Source organism: Periophthalmus magnuspinnatus, chromosome 8 (genome assembly GCF_009829125.3).
Source record: "Periophthalmus magnuspinnatus isolate fPerMag1 chromosome 8, fPerMag1.2.pri, whole genome shotgun sequence".
NCBI lineage: Eukaryota > Metazoa > Chordata > Actinopteri > Gobiiformes > Gobiidae > Periophthalmus > Periophthalmus magnuspinnatus.
This window is the reverse complement of record NC_047133.1, coordinates 3,941,638-3,959,091: the sequence shown is the minus strand read 5'-3', so window position 1 is coordinate 3,959,091 and position 17,454 is coordinate 3,941,638. Positions and strand designations below refer to the sequence as shown.

Here is a 17,454-nt window from a genome sequence, read left to right as displayed (position 1 = left end):
TCGTATTAAATCGATATCAAAGTCGCTAACCCTGCGACACATCACCTGCTCCTCATCTTCTCTTCACCCTGGCTAACTTCTCTCCTTCTTTCATCTCATCCATAAATCTTTAGACTTCCTCTGGGCGTCCTGGCAGCTCTCACATCAGAATCCCTCCACTGATCTTTACTTAACTTTTATCTCCAAAAAACATCTAACGCGAGCCGCCTCACGACGCACCCACTGGATCAGTCAAAAAGAATATTAACGTTATGAAAAGAACTTGTTTTTATTTTGTATATGGGTCAAATTAAAGTGCAGTTCATCGTTTTCATTGTGTAGTGACGTTATAGTGGGTAAAGCACTCCCTGAAACGAAAAGGTGGCTGGTTCGAGCACCGCCCAACCGCACACAGCAGCTATTGTGTCGATAATGTTCAATTTTCCACTCATGTCACTGTTATTTTGACTAAAAGAGCCATCTGTCATGAAAAACATCCACAAAATCAACGTGTAACCTGTTTGTTGTGGCGACCTTTGATGAAATTGGAAGCAACAGATTGGAAAGAAACAAAAAAAAAATTAATTAAAATCAAAATAGTTGCTAAATTAATTGCGTAAATACTAAGCGATTACCTTGGAATTGTTTCTGGATGAAAAACCTTGTACGTTTGACAACTGTTTGAAACTTTTAAACCAAAAAGTAGTAATTATCAGGGACAGGTTTTGTAATTAGTTGAGTGAGAACCATGTGGAAACAACTGCATTTAACGATCCTCGAGTGTTGTTCCCCTGTTGAGGTTTACCGTATTTTCCAGACTATACGTTGCTCTGGAGTATAAGTCGCACCAGCCAAAAAATACATAATAATGAAGAAAAAAACAGGTACACAAGCCCAGAGTGCTCTCGCGGAGTCATCAGTGTGAAAATAACAAAAATGTGGAATTATATATTTGAATAATTTCACATATAAGTCGCACCTGAGTATAAGACGCACCCCCGGAAAAAACTATGAAAAAAGTGCAGCTTATAGTGCGGGAAATATGGTACAGATGTCGTATTGCTCAAAACTACCTTGAAAAACATGCATTCTTACTGTAAGGTCACCTCTGCACAGATCTGACCTGTAACATTGCTTTATGGTGATAGCTTTAATGCCATACTACGAAAAATACCAGGAAAAACGACGGTATCTCCATATAAACCGTACTCCAGCTTTAACCTGCGCATAAAATGATATCGCGACTCAAATTAAACATTAACATTTCCAGGAGAACATTTTCCCGTTGCCCTTTACGATTCCGAGCGTCGAGAAAGTGTAAATACAACTGTAATTAAAACTAGAATTTACTGTCTCATTTGGTTCAGTATGCTCGCGCCGCAGTGCCGTGTTGACTCTCGGATACTGCGCGACGGGCTCATTATATTCAAATACATACTGTCTTTACGCTACGCTAGAACTCCGGCTAATTGAGACGCTGCCAAAACCACGCTAAGCCCGAGCTCTCCCCCGCCGGGACCGTTCGCAGCCGTGGAGACACTCTGCTTCTCTCAGAATGCGGCGCTAATGGCGGATTTAACAAGGATCTGATCATTTGGGGCGAGCTGAAATGTCAGGGCGGTCGGATATGGCACGACAGCTAGCATTTAAAAAGTTAACAATCTGGAATTTTTCCGTCTGGTGTTGTTTTGACAAGGCATGAATATATTTGTTCAAGCAAGTGACAGATTTTCAGCTGGACCACTCAGGTTTATAAAAGTTGTAGAGTTTCGTGTATTGTCCTGGATGTTTGGTGTTAGGCCGGTCACAAAAACTCATTTTACAAGTGTGATATATTCCTGAAGTAAATATACATAATAAATGATAATATTGAACCCAAAACGTAAAGAATTATCCCCCAAAAAGTATTCTAAATGTACAGTATTGTTAAAAAAACACACACGTAACCTGTAATAAATAAATAAACAGATGAAACAGTAAAAGAGCTTATTTTCTGGGCAATAAGTCACACTTTTTTTTCATAGTTTGTCCAGGGGTGCGACTTATACTCAGATGCGACTTATATATTAATTATTAAAATATAGAACTTCACATCTTCATTATTTTTACACTGAACCGCGTGAGGACACTTAATGGATTTATTAATTTGGAGTGAGATCCAGAGTAAACTTGTTGCTAGTTTTTTCTGCTTTATTTATCTGATTAACTGTTAATATCTGACGTTAACAAACCAGACACGTGTTCAGTTCTGTCTGTGCTTCATGTGGCTGAATAAATATAAATGTGTTACGTTAGTGTGATGTACTGATATTCAGCCTGTTGTTCCACTTTTTATTATTATTATAACTTGCCTTTAAAGATAAAATGTCTGTTCTTGGTCTCAGATTTAGCAAAAATACATTTTTTTGATGATGCGACTTATACTCCAGAGCGACTTATAGTCCGGAAAATACAGTAGTTAGTTTGTATCTTTACTGGGTCATAATTCAACCTTTTATGGCTCAAATCTCACCATAGTACAAATAAATAAATAAATAAATAAACAAACAAAAAAATAAATGAATAGTCCAACTTTTCCCACTAGTGCAAGGAAAAAGTCCCCACGATAAATATTGACCCCCAAAAAGTATTATCCCTTCTGTCATGTATTGAACAATAAGTTGATAAAGTAACAGGCCTATTTACTGCATTAAACTTACCTAGTATTTATGTCATAACAGGTATTTTTATTGTTCAAAAAGAAAAACTTGCATTGTTAGTGTGAGTGAAGTCACCACAGATCTGAGATAACTTGGCCTCATAGTGTGAGCTGCTGTCTTCACAAATATAGTTACGTTTTAATACGGTACTGTGGAATATTCTGGGCAAAACAATATCTCCACATAGTGCACCTTTAAAAAATGGCAATATTGAAATATACAACTGGAGAAACTGGAGAGATCTGGAAGATTTACACTATGAATCTCCAAAGCAGATTATATTGATCTTTATATTGAAGGTCGGATTCCCACATTGACGTCATCCATAAATCTGGAAAGTCATTGTTGATTTTGATGAATTTGTGGATATATTGTTGTTTTTTTTGTTTCTCATTGTTCTTTCTTTGGTTCTTCTTGTTCTCAGGTGTTGGACGACTGCATCTTTGCGTTCTTTGCCGTGGAGATGGTCATCAAGATGGTCGCCCTGGGAATCTTCGGGCCCAACTGTTATCTCGGTGATAAGTGGAACCAGCTGGACTTTGTCATCGTCATGGCAGGGTGAGCGTCTGAAGAGGACTCTGGGACATGTCTGCAGACTACAACGCGCTGTCGAGCCCCGAAGCTGCAGCAAATCCTGTTAAAATCGTTTCCTCTTAAGCTCTAATCGTGCTCCCAAATGATTATTATTCGCACAAGAACAAACAATGATATTAAAGGTGCACTGCGTAACGTTTTTGCAGCGTATCTCCTGTTTATCTCCATTGAACTGCTGTGCCTGGAATGTTTTTATTACTTAAATATATATCCAAAAGCATGTTTTCTTATTGTCACCCTCCACATATTTGACCTACACTGTGGAACATTCTAGGCCAAGTATGTTAAAATCTCCATGGAAACGAGCAGGAAGTGCATTGGAGCGTCAACGGAGCCAAATTACTCTCATGCTCACGTGCTTAAACTACTTCAAATACACAATTTTGATATAGTTTAGCTCACATTTAGCTTTTAAATAATATTTCAAGTATAAATCACTTTACGTCTCTAAACTTTACGGTAAAAATCCTGCTAAAAAACTGCGTTGATGCCAAAATGTACGACGCAGCTGTATATTTAGGCCTGTAGGTGCGATTCATTTTGCCCTTACAATGTCCTGCCCTTTCCAAAATAGACCTGTCCTCTCCCATCCCATGTCTGCTCCATGTACGGTAAAAAAGATAGTACTACATGTATCTCGCGCTACAAAACGTCTGCTGTTATCATTTGTGTTTAAAATATAGAAACACTGAACTATATGTGTATAAATGAGGCCCGGCATTCCTTGAACATGGTCCAAAAGTCAAAACAAAGTGACCACACATAAGGAACAGACATAATAGATTACATTCTCAGACTTATACACGGTAATGTTTAGCTAACATGGGAATTTTAGGTCACATTTACTAAACTGCTGATAGTTTAAAACTGAACTGTGGGGGAATTCGCTGTTACGTTGTCCAGATTGTTGACCTAGTTTATGGTGAATATCTCTGTAATTATTCGACTGATCCACATGAAAAAAAACAGGCACGCAGTTCAACTTATATTAAATACCAAAAGTGAAATGTTTTGGGGGGTTTTTTCACAATGGCCTCATTATTCAACCCCAAAGACATAACCGGGCCAGTGCAGTATGTCACTTTCTAGAGGAACACGTCACCTACATGATTCTACGCAAATAGAAATAAAAAACTTACTTCTTCATTAAGTTTTATGCCATAAGATGAAAGATTATACAAAAAGGATTTACATGGAAACAAGCAGGAAGAGGCAGGTTTGTGGAGATGCAAGCCCACTCAGAGTAAATACACATATAAAAAAGAATGTGCCACATCCTTTGACTTTAGTTATGAGATTTATACAGCAGATTTGTGGATGTAATCGCTAACAAATAGTACTGAAGTTCAACATTTGTGGATCATAATTTTGGATATTTCTTTCAAAAACTGTAAATTTCTCATAGAGTTAAATAAACCCCTGCCGTTCATCTGAAATTATCATTAAAACGTGAACGATTGTTTAGGACGGGGTGTCAAACTCAATTTCACCAAGGGCCACATCAGCAAAATGGTTGCACTCAAATTTGCATAAATGTAAAAAATATGACTTTGTAACTGCGTATCTCCTGATAAACTGACATGTTTTTAATTTACCTTGTCGCGGGCCACATATAATGATGTGACGGGCCGCATTTGGCCCCTGGGCCTTGAGTTTGACACATGTGGTTTAGGAGATGCGTTTAAGTAATTTTAAGTAGATATTTAAAGTATAAATTAAGCATATATAATAAAAACTAGCTACACAAAACTAAAAGGATTATCTTAATGATCAAACTTGCCATATAATATTTTTAAAACATTACAAAGTGATAATGCTGCATTTTTTATTAATTAACTTTTATTGTCCTTCACTTTCTGTGCAATATTTGAACCTCAGTGAAAATATTTAAGGGGATGTTAAAGCGTTTCAGACAGATTGCAAAAGTATGGACCAAATATTGTCAAAAATACCCAAATATTAATCTGTCTACATCACCCGCCCCTAACCACAATAATATATACATAATAATATATACATAATAATATATACATAATAATATATACATAAGTTTCCATAAAAACCCATACGCGTTTATATGAGCAGCTGCAATTAACAGTGCTATTATACCGTCCCCAGCCTGTCCCCAATCTAAACGCTATAACACTAATATGGGTTTTATGTCGTCCACACAGCGCAGTAACGCTCTCCTCTCTCTCTCCCGTGCGATCAGGGTGATGGAGTACTCCTTGGACGGACATAACGCCAGTCTGTCTGCCATCAGGACGGTGCGGGTGCTGCGACCACTGCGCGCCATCAACAGAGTGCCAAGTAAGTGCATGGATTCAGAGTTTTTTCTAGTCTAGTTGTACCATAAGAAACACCGCCTGCTACTTAAGTGGATGTTGGAATACGCTGGAGTACAACTTATTTTCGATTTGTTGATGTAGCGATCGTCAGCGGCTCAAGTGTTCGTAATGTTTTAGTCGCGTACGCAGACGGTTTTATCGCCGTCATCGACCCACATTCATCAGCAAACGTGGGTAAATGTCTAAGGATGAACGATTAATGTATAATGCAGTGTTTTTACTTAAGCACGTTGGCCAAAATGACTTGCACGGAGCCAAACTGAAATTTAAAGGCGCACTGTGTGACTTTTCTGGCAAAGCAGCATGATTTTAAAACTTAAAGTGAGAGTATTATGCAAAAAAAGAAAAGGAAAAAAAAATAAACTGTACACTGCAACTTGACAAACCTGATGCGTTGTGCAGTAGTTTCATTAGCGGGATGCGTGCTAATTATGTCGTCATAGCGATTTGAAGGAGGAGGGACTTAACGCCGAGGAGAGACTCAGGAACTCGGAGCATCAAAAATGAAAGCGTCGTAACGTCTGGGGATTACAGATACAGACTCGGAGTGAGGTTTAACAGAAATTATTACAAACAAAAGGATGTGAGCGCTGGGTGGAGGAGCGGGGGAGTAGGAAGCTGGGTCGGAGGCTGAGGTGCAAGAAACGAGATCTGGCAAAAAAACAAGAAACACCAACTTAGTACTATAAACGTAACCACAAAGAACAGACTGAGTCGAGCAGAACTGTACCGCGGAGGATACACTGACCATCTGGTGGAGTGTGGAGGATCCTCGGTCCGTTTGAGCTCCACAGGTGGAGGCTCGGTTGCCGATCGGCTGCAGGTGTGTAGTGGGTGGGGTCAAGAGTCTCCTCCCAGCTCCAGGCACAGAAGAGAGGAGAGAAAACACAGCGAGACTGGGATCTTGACAGAAAACAAAACATATAAAACTTATAAAACATGTTAATTTGTTGTTTTTTGGTGAATATAGTATTTTTGAAGCAATAAAAAGCAACATGGTGATAGAAACCTGTTATGTGCAGCAGTTAATACGCCATACGAGTGAAATACGCCCTTTTTAACTCAAAGAAAACAAGCAGGTGACAGCACAAGGTGGAGTTACAGGTTAGATCTGTGGAGAGGTGATCCAGCTCACAGTAAAAATGCATGTTTTTCAATGTATCTTTAGAGCAGCAGCATATGTATTTAAACAAATGCAAGATAAATATGTTTAACGCCAATTTTTAGAACACTTAAGGCAAAGCAATAACAGAAAAGTCACACAGTGCAGCTTTAACAATGAAATAAACCAGAATTTGTCACTAAACCCCAGTGTGTTAAATGCATACTGTAAATACACAACATGATTTAGGTAATAATGTTGAGAAAACAAACTCAATCCTCATATTTACCGCTCACCAGCGAGTAAAATGTCAAACCCAGATTTATTTTGGCTTTTGCGTAAACTCGAGCCATCTGCCGTAGACTTCCACACTATTACGTCTCCTACGAGTGGTGATCTAAAAACAACACTAGGAGCTTTAGTTTAATGTGACTTTAAACTCTCCGTCCCATCGCTGTCGTAGTCTGGCTTTTTGATTTAACAGAAGGTGCTGTCTGATTTTTACCGTCTTAAAAACTTGTTCATTTTAAACGTTTTCCCGTCGTCCAAAACCCAAAATTACTCCTCACGTCCCTTATGCATTCTGAGCACCCTAATTCCTCACTGCAATGAGTTTTTATAAGCAATTTCTACAACTTTTACAAACCAGAGCGGAGTTTTGCCATCACAGTATTGCAAACAACAACTAGCATGCTAACAACGCACCAGCATTCATTCATAAAACCCCCACAATGCTTTATAATAAGATCCAGATAGGACTCATCGGTCTTATTTTGACCTTAAGAGCTGCTTTTACTATATATCTGTATCGTAGCAACAAATTTTACTGTATTACATGAAAGAAAATTGCGTACAACTACTTTTTACTTTCTTAAAATATGAAAAAAACGGTTTGCGGCCGTCCAGCAGATACCAACACGTTTTCCTTACTTTCCTAAAACATTCCGAGCATCCTAATTATTCACCACAAGGAGTTTACTCGCGTGTCAGAGTGGATTTTTCTCACCAGGGCAGTACTAACAACAACTAAAAAGCTAACCGCGCATTTCCTAGTTCCCAGACAATAACACTACGATTCCTAACCTAAGATCCTTTATTATATGAAAACAAATGTAGCACGTCCACTTTAAACGCTCTAAACGGACGGGAGAGCAGCGCTAGCGAGTGCTACGCCAACACTCGCTCGTAGTTTGTCATTCCGCTAAAAGCCCCGTGACAGAGGTGGCTATGAATCTGCAGCTAAACACAATCACGAGACAATAGTGTCATAACAGAGCACAATATGATTAAGCAGAATACATTTGGCCGTCTGCCAGGTGGTGTTCACTGCCAGACGACGTATACGATCAGTTCAGTTGACTTCGACGGAGCGCTGTAAGCTAGGTTTTTGAATGTTTTTTGTTTTTTAATTCCCTTGTTGTTTTTGTTTTGATTGTTTTTACTTATTTTTTATCTTGGTTTATTGTTTATACGCTGCGTTCATGTTACAACAATTCACTTTTTGTACTACAGTTATCAACCAATATGTTATTTTTTTCATTTTCCGATGCTAATACAGATTTTTTAGACTCCAAGAACCCAATGTCCAATCATCTATACCGATTTATGGGGTCAATTTCAATTATTTTACCCCAAAAAAATGTAAAATTTGCAATTCCTAACTCAATTCTTGCCCATACATTGCAGTGCTCTACATAATGAGTAAATAATAAGTAAAAATAATATCTATGGCGAGGATATTTGGACAACCATGGCTCTGTTTCATTTCAAACTTGTAAGAGAGAAGAGTAGCTCAAATAAAGATTCGTTTTTTGTTTAATCAGGTGGTTTGTCTAAATAAAATATCGGTCTGTGCTGGAGATTGAACACCGATGGACAAAAAGTGGAAAAGTACAAAAAACGGCACAATATTATCGGTCTATTTCTACTTTGAGTTCATTTTTTAATTAATTTATTTTTTAATGGGATGAGATCAATACAGTTATTCCATGTTTGTAAAATAAGGTAAATATTTTTTTTTTGTATTTTTATTTTTTTTTTGTTATTGAATATTTTTTGATGACTTTACACTTTTATTTTTTACATATTTATTTATTTTTATAAGGCCGCATATGTGCAACTTGCTTTTAATCTATCCTACTCTACCGCCAACTCAATTTGTATCACCAAGGTTGCTCTGAGATTTCCCTTGTGTGAAATATATGTTTACACAAGGCTACATGTGTGTTTTTTTTTGTTTTTTGTGTTTTTTTTCTAGGCGCCTCAGACATGGTACTAACAGCCCAAACATAGTCATAAAGGATAGTACTTTCTGTTGGGGTATCACACTGGCATACTCCTGTGTACTGGACTACCTCAAGGGCCCGACAAACTGACAGCAATGCATTCTGGGTTATCGTTCACAGCGGCGCGTGTTACATAACCGCGGTCAGAGCTGCGGTGTCGACTGGTGAGACTCAAATAAATGTGTTTGTGGTGTAGCCCAGAGATGTTAAAAAGTAGCGGAAAGGTGGAGTCTGTAACTTTTTCCTGATGGGGCCGTCTGCCACCTGACTGTTTCTATGGAGATGTTATTGCTTTGCCTTGAATGTTCCACAGTATGGCATTATTGTTTTGCCTTGACTGTAGCTCTGTCACTATAACTGCTGTGTCGACTTATTGTTCAGTATATGTCAGATGGAACAATCATTTTTAGGGGGCAGTATTTCTCTTGAGTGTTTTTTCGTTCTACTAAGGGGAACTTTTCATTATTTTTCTGTACAACAAAAAGTTTTGAGCTGTAGAGAGTCAAATACGTAACTTCTCTGACTCATTATAGATACAAACTAGTGTAAGTATTAAGCGTTCAACCCTTTAGCGTCTGATGCTGTTAGACTTTCCATTACCGTAAATCCAGAACCAATCGTGGAAAATAAGGATGGATATGTAAAATAGAGGAGGTTGCGTGAAAAAAGGCAAAAGTACGTTCTCATACTTCCTTTAACGTGATTTTTATGGCTAAAAAAAGAATAAAAGTCTAGGCGAGCTATAATAGTCTGTAATGTGCACAGGCCTTAAAGGGTTAATTCTTCAGTTTAATTAGTCGATTTAGAATAATTTTGGGCAGAGATAATCCTGCTTTAAGGTATCAGAGGCATAAATTAGTTTCAGTATTTTTGTTTATCTATATGTGCTTCAGTAATATGTCACATTTAGCAGTTTGTTATCGTGCTGCAATTCAACATTAATCTAACTTGTCTTGCTTTTATTCAGTTTTGTTCAACATGGTTTTTATTACTAAAGCATAAAACTCAAAAAAACATACATTCTTTGCATTCTTACCTTGAGAGTGCTTGCCTCTCCACAGATATAACCTATAACATGGTCTAGTCGATGTAGGAGACAGACGCGTTTCTTTCCACACTGTGCAACATCCTCCTTCCATCAGAAATGTTACTGCTCCTTTAATAACACATTTAACTCCCAGAAAATCTGATGTGGCGACTGGAATATTGTCTAGCATTGTTCTAACTTTCTTTGATTTAGTTCTTTCCATATTTCAGATACTCAAATGATGTCTGCCGCCTGCACAGTGGGAGGGGATTAGCTTCATTTGAGCTTTTGACAAGTACATTTCAGTGCTAAGCTCATAAACACAGTCAGTGCTGCGCTCATGTCTCGTCTGAAATCGAATCTGCCAATAATTTCTGACTGGTCTGAGCACAGAGTAATACCACAGTGATACAGTATGAGAACATAGTCATTAAAAGTACAATTATAGTAGTTAGTTACATGCTAATTACGCAGATTTAGCTTCATCATTTATATTATCTTTGGCCTAACTTCAAAATACAAATTGAAAATGTAGACGATCCATCCGTCCATTTTCTTCCTCTTATCCAGGGCCGGGTTGCGGGTGCAGCGGTCTAAGCAGCGACTCCCAGACTTCCCTCACCCCAGACACGTGCTCCAGCTTCTGTGTAGATGTAGAAGTTGTCTGTTTATTTGTTAAAAGCTGCACTGTGTAACTTTTGTGGTGATATGTCTGCGACCTGTTTGTCTTCATTTTTGGGGACTCTACCTTGAAAAACCTGCATTCTTACTGCGAGTGGGCTTGCCTCTCCACAGATGTGACACAGATGTAACTTCTGGTGGTGTCATCTGCTTGTTTCCTTGGAGATAAATACATATACAGTACTGTGGAACATTACAGGCAAAGCATAACATATCCTTTGAGACAAGTAGCTGGGATTCCCTCCAGCAAAGTTAAGTAGTGCACTTTTTAGTATTGTATAGTCTACCCGAAAATACGCATTGCTACCATAACCAAAGCACACTCTACGCTGTCCAAACTACGGCCCAGGGGCCAAACGCAGCCCTCAGACCAAATTTTGTTGGTCCTCATGCCTCCTCCTAAACTGGCCCAATTGATCAGGAAGTATTTTTACTACAAATTGGCTTATTAAGTCTTATTAAAGGTACAATGTCTCTGTTAAATGCACCGTTTAACTCCATGTATCGACTCTGGTCTGCGGCTCTCAGCTTCAAATAAGTTTCAGTATGCGGCCCCCGGGGAAAAGAGTTTGGACGTAACTGCTCTACACAATTAGATTTTTATTTTAGTAATAAGAATTTAATGAAACTATCAAAACGTTAACAGAATCAGTAGACGGTTGTAACCATTGAATATAAAGACAAATTGAGTCTAATACAACATAACTTCCCAGTAGATTTTACACTGTGACTAAAATGACATGACGACGTTTGGGGGTTTCTCACAGTCGATTCTAACCACAACTGACAAGTGCTGAAGGATGAGGAATACGCTCAGTTAGACGCAGCACCGTGAGGGTTCAAACTGAGGGTTCAATTCCCACAGAGCGGATCACGTCAACTGTCACTCCGGCTACTTTCATCCCGACTGTATTGACTGTAGTGTGAACTCAGATAATCAAGAAAACGAGTTATAGACTTGTTGTCAGAGATATGGAGAGTAGGGAGAAATTGTAATCAAGTAGGAATATTGTGGTCCCTCGTTTATCGCGGGGTTACGTTCTAAAAATAAGCTGCAATAAAGGAAATCCGCGAAGTATCAGCTTTATTTTTTTACAGTTATTCTATATGTTTTTGTCTGTAAAACCCCTCACCACACACTTTATACACTTTTCTCACACAGGCGTTAACATTTTCTCACATTTCTCTCTCGTTTAAACTCTCTCAAAGTTCAAACCTTCGTAGGCGTCTTTGTCGGTGCAGAACGTTTCATCGACATCGTGGGTTTTGCCGGGGAGAAAACGAATTGCAAACGTACAGCACTTCAGAGTCACACTGCGATCCAACGTTTATGTAAATTTGTCTGAACACATTCTGTACTGGACAGGAGACACGGCACGGAGGAGACTGATGGACAATGGTCTACAGTCCAACAGCCAATCAGGACGCACGACACAATGGTCTACAGTCCAACAGCCAATCAGGACGCACGACACAATGCACGTTCATAGACTGTGAAACCATGTGAAATTGCACTAAAAAATTCCACAAAACAGCCACAAAAGGTGTAGAAGTAGAAGAAACCTCGAAAAAGCGTAACATTCTCCACGTACCTGATTTTTCCCATGTATCTGAGCAACATTTATCTCGTCCCAGTACAGATGTATTGTACCAGCAGCTCTTGAGGACAAAATATGTCCACCCCCTGCTCTCTGCATCAAATTAGAAAGTATTAGCTTATAAACTCATCATGGTGAGTAATGAGGATGCTCTGAATGATGCATAAGGTAAGTGAGGAATAACTTTGGAGCACTGCTAACTGTTTAAAATGAACTACTTCTGTTTTTACACATTTTGAGACAGCAAAAATCAGGTTAAAGTACAGAAAATGTTCAAATCCTTTAGAATGGCGGTAATTTAGGCTGTGGTCACATCAAAAAACGAGCGAAGACCAGGAGCGAAGACCGGAGCGAAGACCGGAGCGAAGACCGGAGCGAAGACCGGAGCGAAGACCGGGAGCAAAGACCGGGAGCAAAGACCGGGAGCAAAGACCGGGAGCAAAGACCGGGAGCAAAGACCGGGAGCAAAGACCGGGAGCAAAGACCGGGAGCAAAGACCGGGAGCAAAGACCGGGAGCAAAGACCGGGAGCAAAGACCGGGAGCAAAGACCGGGAGCAAAGACCGGGAGCAAAGACCGGGAGCAAAGACCAAGACAGGTCCAAACCAAGTCTACAGTGCATCAGGTCTAAACTAAACATCGTCAGCACATTCTCACAGTATAGAGAGTAAACACAACAGTTACTCAAGATAAACTGACTTCTAAAAGTAGAAAAACTCAGAAAAGAATCGTGAACGCTTCTTTCAGCACTTAAATATTTGAAACTGTGGTGTCTAATTTCCAAACCGTGAAAGGAGAAGTAGGTATTTAAATCTTTTCTTTACCAGTTCCAGCTCTCACAAACCATTTGGCACATCACTAGTGTTCGGACGCCAGTAGCACAGCTTTAGAACAGATTTTTCAGACTAAAAAGTGCAGCAGGGTGGACCACAGCCAATCAGCGCTCGTTCCAAAGAGTCAAACACTGATTCACATGGCTCGTTTTTATCCTTTGTGTATTATTTAATTGTGCAGTAATATTAAAGTGTGTGTTTTCTCGTGCAGGTATGCGTATCCTGGTGACTCTGCTGCTGGACACTCTGCCCATGTTGGGAAACGTGCTCCTCTTGTGCTTCTTTGTGTTTTTCATCTTTGGGATCGTCGGGGTGCAGCTGTGGGCGGGGCTACTGAGGAACCGCTGCTTCTTGAGAGAGGACATTCGAGCGTAAGACGATTGTTTTCTATGATTACTGTGATTGTCTTAAAGCGGACCTATTATGCAAATTGACTTTACGGAGCGTTTATCCATGTTGTAGTTGTTTTTCCTTCTCATTTCCCCCTCGTGAAGTTGTATTCCTGCATGTTTGAATAATCTTGTTTATCGCGATGGTCACGTTCTAAAAAATAACCCGCTGTAGACGAAATCCACAAAGTATCAGCTATATTTTTTGCAGTTATTCTCTATGTTTTTGTCTGTAAAACCCCTCACCACACACTTTATACACTTTTCTCACACAGGCATTAACATTTTCTCACATTTCTCTCTCGTTTAAACTCTCTCAAAGTTCAGACCTTCGTATATTACATCCCTCTTCCTCGGTTATCGCTTTAAATGTGTCGTTCACGTGCCTCTGCTCCAGCTCTCCGTGCACAGAAACACTTAAGTCCAAAGCGTTTTTGCGTTAAGACGTCATTGCTCCGATCAACGCCCATTTCCACTGCCACCAGCATAAACCAGTTTTAATTTCTTAATCAGTGTTAAGTGTGGGACTCGACAGCGTTATGTCTTCATTTTGGTACAAATGAAAAAAAATCGAGTTGCCGACAGCTGTTTGTTGTGTTGACATTTACAGTTTAATCCCATTGGGCACTGCAGTTTTCTAAGTCTGCAGACATGTTTCTTTTTTTTAAGTCGTTTCAGATGAATACTGTGATTTAAAATGTGCAAATTTTAACAGGAAGATCCCCGGGTGTTTTGAAATATACAGCAGATACAAGAACATTATGTCTTCTTTAATATCATCCTCAGTATATCAATTATAAACCTTTTCCAAAAATAATTATTATAGTCAAAAAAGGAAATCAAATGGACTCAAATGTACGAAATATTGAAAGTGTCGCCTTCAGCATTTTCTCCTCACTATTTTGTACGATGACCTGATTTTAATTAGGGTCAGACTTTTAATAAAGATGACAACGGTCTGAAAAATAAAGGAATAGAGACATATTGTTTTATAAATTATGGAAATATAAAGTTGAGCTTAAAAATCTCAAATTTTACTGCTACGTTTTAGCCATAGAGAATTGAAATCATTTGATGCAAGATATAAAGATCACACTGAGAATTATGGGTTTCAATACAAAATATATTCATCTACTATTAAAGAAAAATAAAAAATAAATCACTCATACTTTTTTTTTGCAATACTTCTGCTATTACTACTGCTAATACTACTACTGTTCATCAACAAACATGTGAATAAATGAACAAAACAGTACATTTTTCTAAGTCTAATCTCACTTCCTGCGCTATTAAAAGTTAGTAACGTGATGTTTATGACTGAATTTTTAACATATTTTTACACAAAAGTACTCTGAACAAACTGTATAAAAACCTACACAGGTGGAGGAGAGTTCTGCAGTGAATAATTCTTCATCGTCGTGCTTTCACGTTACAACCGGCACGTGTTCTGCTAATGAAACTACCGCACACCACGTCAGGTTTGTTTTGTATCGTGCTTTTGCGTATTTATGAAAAATGGCTGAGCGCTGGATAGGCCCATATCGCTAAACACGAGGAGCCTTCGAATAGCGTCCAGAAGAGATCGCTGAAATACTCAAACATGCGTGGATTATATTTTAAAAACATGGTAGAAAAGTCTGGAAGTTAGATTTCGCAAAATATTCCCCTTTAAATATAAGTAAATATTCAACAAAATGGTTATTGTAAATGTTTTTATAGACCCAGAAGGTGTGATTACAAGACAAGTGAGTATTTTTCATCATTAGTATCATCTGGACCCATGTACTACTAGTCTTGTACTTTATTCTCTCTGGTTACTTCAAAAAAACAACTGCTCCCTTCCCTTCAGATCAGCCCGCTCACCCAGACAGATCCTATCTCCGGTTGTGATGAAAAACCAGCTCTTATCTGATCGTCACCATTATACTTATGACAGACACAGGACTCAGAATGAAATGATTTTAGTCACAGAATGATGCGAGGAGAACAAAAGGCCCTTCAGTACAACCCAACCTCACCTAATTTGTGTTTAGACGTGATGGAACAACTTGTACTGTGTTAATGTGGAAGCAGCTGCGCGTCACACGAGATAAAGATACTAGTATTTGTTAAGCGGCTGCACGACCTTCAAAGCGGCGCGGACGTAATATATCATGTGCTACAGGGTCAACCGTAGAGTCTGGAGAGACGGTGGTGGCACAAGAGTTTAATCATTTCATTTTCTACAATTTTTGGAGTATAAGTGACGTGTATTACTTGTATTTAATCTTAAATCTGTCCTTTTAGCCCCTTTTTTAGTTACTTTTATATATTTATGATAAGACAATGGGCAACACACTGTGATTTTTGTGATGCTAGTGGATAGTCCAGGTTGTTTTTAGACTATGTGAGGCACCATAGTCTCTTTTAGCCACCACATGTGCGTTTTACGGGGAGTTATCCGTGTAAAAGAGTGTGTAATCTGCTGAGGTAAAACTACAAAATGATCAAACACTTTTCTATGGCTTTGAAACAGTTGGTTAGAGTAAAAAAAATACACTTAAGGAAGATTAGTTACTTATGAATAATATTACTCAAGTAGAAGTGCAAAGTAGTGGTCCAAGAATGAAAATATATTACTCAAGAGAAATACAACTGTTAAAATAGTTACAAAATTGCTGGGATAAAAAAGGATTTATAAGAGTGATTAAAAGAAGTTGAGGAAATGTGTCATAATATGTCCGGTTATAGTCATTTTGAGCAGAAACTATGTTGTTGTTTTTTGTGAGAAACATGCAAGGAAACATGCAAATGAACATTTTGATTGATCATAAAAGTGTGATTTTACTTTACTGAAAATTGCTCATTTACTTGACCAAACAATGAGGGATAATTTTGGAGAGTTTGGGTTTATGTAATGATAGGATTTATGCAGTAATAGGGTTTAGGATTAGGGGTTAAGGATCTGGGTTAGTGCTCAATAGTAACAAAGGTTTCAAATGTATTTTATGTATTTTTTTTAATCAGCAGTTGAAAGATTGTCTTTGTAAACCATACGTTACTCAGATTACATGTGTTACTCGGACTATAAATAAGTGAAACAAGTGTATAGTAAACTTACATTCACTCAATATGCGATTTATTTTCACGCCAGACTTGTTTTATAATTTGCTTCCTGCTCATAAATAAATCTGTCTGCATTAAACAGTTATTGGCTGCTTACGTTACAATTAAACAAAACATTAGGTCTATAAAATTGACAAGAAATAAATTCATAAACTCCTAAAACATTTCAGTCAGGGGTTTCTGTGCTTCTGGAAAAAAACAAAAACAAAAAAAAGCCTTGTGTAGTTCTAGTAGTATTAAGTATTCTCTTGTGTTTTCTGCAGGATGTACAACCTGTCCATCAGTCAATACTACATGGACGAGGACGGCGAGGACAGCCCCTTCATCTGCTCTGCTCCTCGTGAGAATGGCATGCTCCGCTGTACCGCCGTGCCCCGGTCCGAGGAGGGAGGGGTGGAGTGCACGCTACCTGCCTCCGGAGTGGGCGCGGCCAGTGCCAACGACTGTGTGAACTGGAACCAGTACTATAACGAGTGCCGCCCGGGCGAGCTCAACCCCCACAAGGGAGCCGTCAATTTCGACAACATTGGCTACGCCTGGATAGCCATATTCCAGGTACGTGCTACTACCAATTTAACTTCAAGAGCAGAGGTCTCCAACTTTTTCAATTTGAGAGATACTACAAAAAGGTTAACATTTACCTTACTTAAATTACTGTAGTTTTGACTAGTTTTTACTGTCAAAAACTACTGTTCACCGCCTGCTTGTCTCCATGGAGATGTTACTGCGTTGACTCTACTGTTCTTAAGTCCTTACCTAGCGTTTCTTTTCATTATTGCTCAAAAATAACTTGGAAAAACTTGCATTCTTACTGT

The 17,454-nt window shown here is 38.7% G+C and overlaps 1 protein-coding gene across 1 annotated transcript in view; it reads left to right on the top strand.

The window, feature by feature from the left end:
- The window catches only part of cacna1ha (calcium channel, voltage-dependent, T type, alpha 1H subunit a), a 191,218-nt gene that overhangs the window by 85,072 nt on the left and 88,692 nt on the right, over nt 1-17,454 (top strand). The window contains exons 3-6 of the mRNA XM_055223851.1: nt 3,103-3,236; nt 5,485-5,582; nt 13,357-13,516; nt 16,903-17,194. Coding sequence (XP_055079826.1) covers nt 3,103-3,236; nt 5,485-5,582; nt 13,357-13,516; nt 16,903-17,194 — 684 coding nt within the window. The remainder of the gene's footprint in view (nt 1-3,102; nt 3,237-5,484; nt 5,583-13,356; nt 13,517-16,902; nt 17,195-17,454) is intronic.